General features: G+C 43.3%; 1 protein-coding gene across 1 annotated transcript in view; it reads left to right on the forward strand.

The window, feature by feature from the left end:
• Nucleotides 1–2,500, forward strand: part of col5a3b (collagen, type V, alpha 3b) — a 74,726-nt gene that overhangs the window by 40,856 nt on the left and 31,370 nt on the right. Inside the window, exons 18-21 of the mRNA XM_048248976.1 lie at nucleotides 452–505; nucleotides 1,059–1,103; nucleotides 1,414–1,467; nucleotides 2,009–2,053. Coding sequence (XP_048104933.1) covers nucleotides 452–505; nucleotides 1,059–1,103; nucleotides 1,414–1,467; nucleotides 2,009–2,053 — 198 coding nt within the window. The remainder of the gene's footprint in view (nucleotides 1–451; nucleotides 506–1,058; nucleotides 1,104–1,413; nucleotides 1,468–2,008; nucleotides 2,054–2,500) is intronic.

The following is a 2,500-nucleotide window of genomic DNA, read 5'->3' on the forward strand; positions in this document are numbered from 1 at the left end:
GATACAGACCATGTGTGGAAGAACATGTGTGGTATCTAAGTATAGTATATTTGATGTCACAGATTAGCAATAATTGTCATTGACTTTATGTGTGTGTGTGCGTGTGTGTGTGTGTGTGTGTCTGTGTGTGTGTCCATGTGTGTGAGTGTGTATGTGTGTGTGTGTGTGTGTGTGTGTGTGTGTGTGTGTGGCCTGTTCCTGTGTGTGTGTCTGTGTGTGTGTGTGTGTGTGTGTGTGTGTGTGGCCTGTTCCTGTGTGTGTCTGTGTGTGTGTCTGTGTCTGTGTGTGTGTGTGTATGTGTGTGTGTGTGTGTGTGTGTGTGGCCTGTTCCTGTGTGTGGCTGTGTGTGTGTCTGTGTCTGTGTGTGTGTGTGTGTGTGTGTGTGTGTGTGTGTGTGTGTGTGTGTGTGTGTGTGGCCTGTTCCTGTGTGTGCGCGTGATTGACTCCTCAGGGTGAAACTGGGAAGAAAGGTGCAGTGGGGCCACTAGGACTGCCTGGTGAGAAGGTAAGGTGTGTGTGTGTGTGTGTGTGTGTGTGTGTGTGTGTGTGTGTGTGTGTGTGTGTGTGTGTGTGTGTGTGTGCATGTGTGTGTGTGTGCATGAGGCATAAGAGTGTGAGTGTGTGTGACTGTATGTAATGTCACCAATCGCGGTATAATATGCACTTATTAGAGTATGTACTATTAAATCACACATTTCGATGGTCCAAAGAACAGTGTAGTGTCTGCTGTGAAATTAATATCTATAATGTCACCTATCGCAGTAATTATTATACCATGCCCTATAGTGACTAATCATAGCATACCATATTCTAGTACTGCTTTATTACACTACAATGTAGTATGTATGTAGGTACATGCTTCAGCTGAGGAAGGCATGCATTGCATACTAAAGAGTTCTTAGGCAAAGGTGAAGCATGAATAATGGAGACTGGTGAAGGATGTTTTGGAGGCGTAGCCTGGGCAACAGATGTTGCTGCTAGGCGACGGTGTGATCTTGTCAGCTGGTCAGTGTCAGCAGCAGTTGAAGATCTGTTGCTGTGTGTCTTCTGCCTAACAGGGGTCGGATGGCCAGCCCGGACCGAGAGGACAGCCAGGTGATATTGTGAGTGGAGTGCACACACACATGAGCACACACACACACACACTACACACACACACACACACACACACACACACACACACACACACACACACACACACACACACACACACACACACACACACACTACACACACACACTAAACACACACACACACACACAGCACACAGCACAGCATACAGCACACAGCACACACACACACACACACACACATTAGAATTGATTAATTTATTAGTTGGCATATTGTTTGGCTGGACATGCCTAATTTTGTCTGCAGACAAACTGACGTGGTGTTTCATTGTGTTTCCAACAGGGTCCTCGTGGTATGCCTGGACCCAGAGGGAATGCAGGACCTCCAGGACAAGCTGTGAGCCCCATATAATATAAAATAAACAATAATATAAAAAAAAAAATAATTAACATAATATGAATAAATACTTCTAGGACAAGCTGTGAGTTCCAACAACCTCCACTCCCATAATCACTCTCATTAGATCATACACTGTATACATACTAACTTTGCCTCTTAGCATTAATGACAATATGAATGTCATGAAAAGTTTCACGATAGATATATTTGACAAGAAGTATTCCGGTAGTTATGGTAGTTATAAATTGTTTAGGGTTGAAGTCATTTAACTGTGCACTTGTGGCTCTCCTTGGAGGATTAAAAAAAACTACTTATCCACAAGAATGTACCTCAACGAATGGTACAAACTGCATACTCTACCTTTAAGGAGTTACAGAGTGAGGTTTACAGGGCTTTCTACAAAATACTTCCACTGTTTCCAGTCCTCTACACAAGCACATGCCCCAACGTTTCTTACACAAACATTAGCGGTTAGCGCTGACACTTAGCATGATTTGTTCCTATGGTGACAGAACGTTGACTTCTCGTTTCTCCTCAGGGTATCGTCGGCATAGATGGAGTCCAGGGGTCAAAGGGGAACCTGGTGAGTGATAAGCGAGAGGCACTTGACCCTTCTCCGTATCCCCGAGCAACGGTTAGGTAACCTTGGCAAACATATTATGGGAGGAATCTGGTCTTGTCTTCCAAGCCAGGATGATATATGAGTGCCTGTTGGCAGTATATTTTTCACTATTTTTACTGGGGGTTTTTACGTGTTCTCATGATTTGTTCACAATTTTAAGTTTGAGGCTCTTGCTCATCGTATTAAATTAGTAAATAGATTTTTCCTTGTCATTCAATTGCACTTTGACCTTTTCTTAAATTAGGGCCTAGTATGTTAGGCATAGTATTTTCACATTTCACATTTTTGTGTGAGTTTTAGAAGAAAGATGGACATGTTTTTAACTTTTAGTGTGCGTGAGGTTGAGGTGTCATGTTGTGTTGGTGTGATGCGGAAGCGATTATGCGGAATCATGTGGCATCATTTCCT

Source organism: Alosa alosa, chromosome 7 (assembly GCF_017589495.1).
Source record: "Alosa alosa isolate M-15738 ecotype Scorff River chromosome 7, AALO_Geno_1.1, whole genome shotgun sequence".
Classification (NCBI taxonomy): Eukaryota; Metazoa; Chordata; class Actinopteri; order Clupeiformes; family Clupeidae; genus Alosa; species Alosa alosa.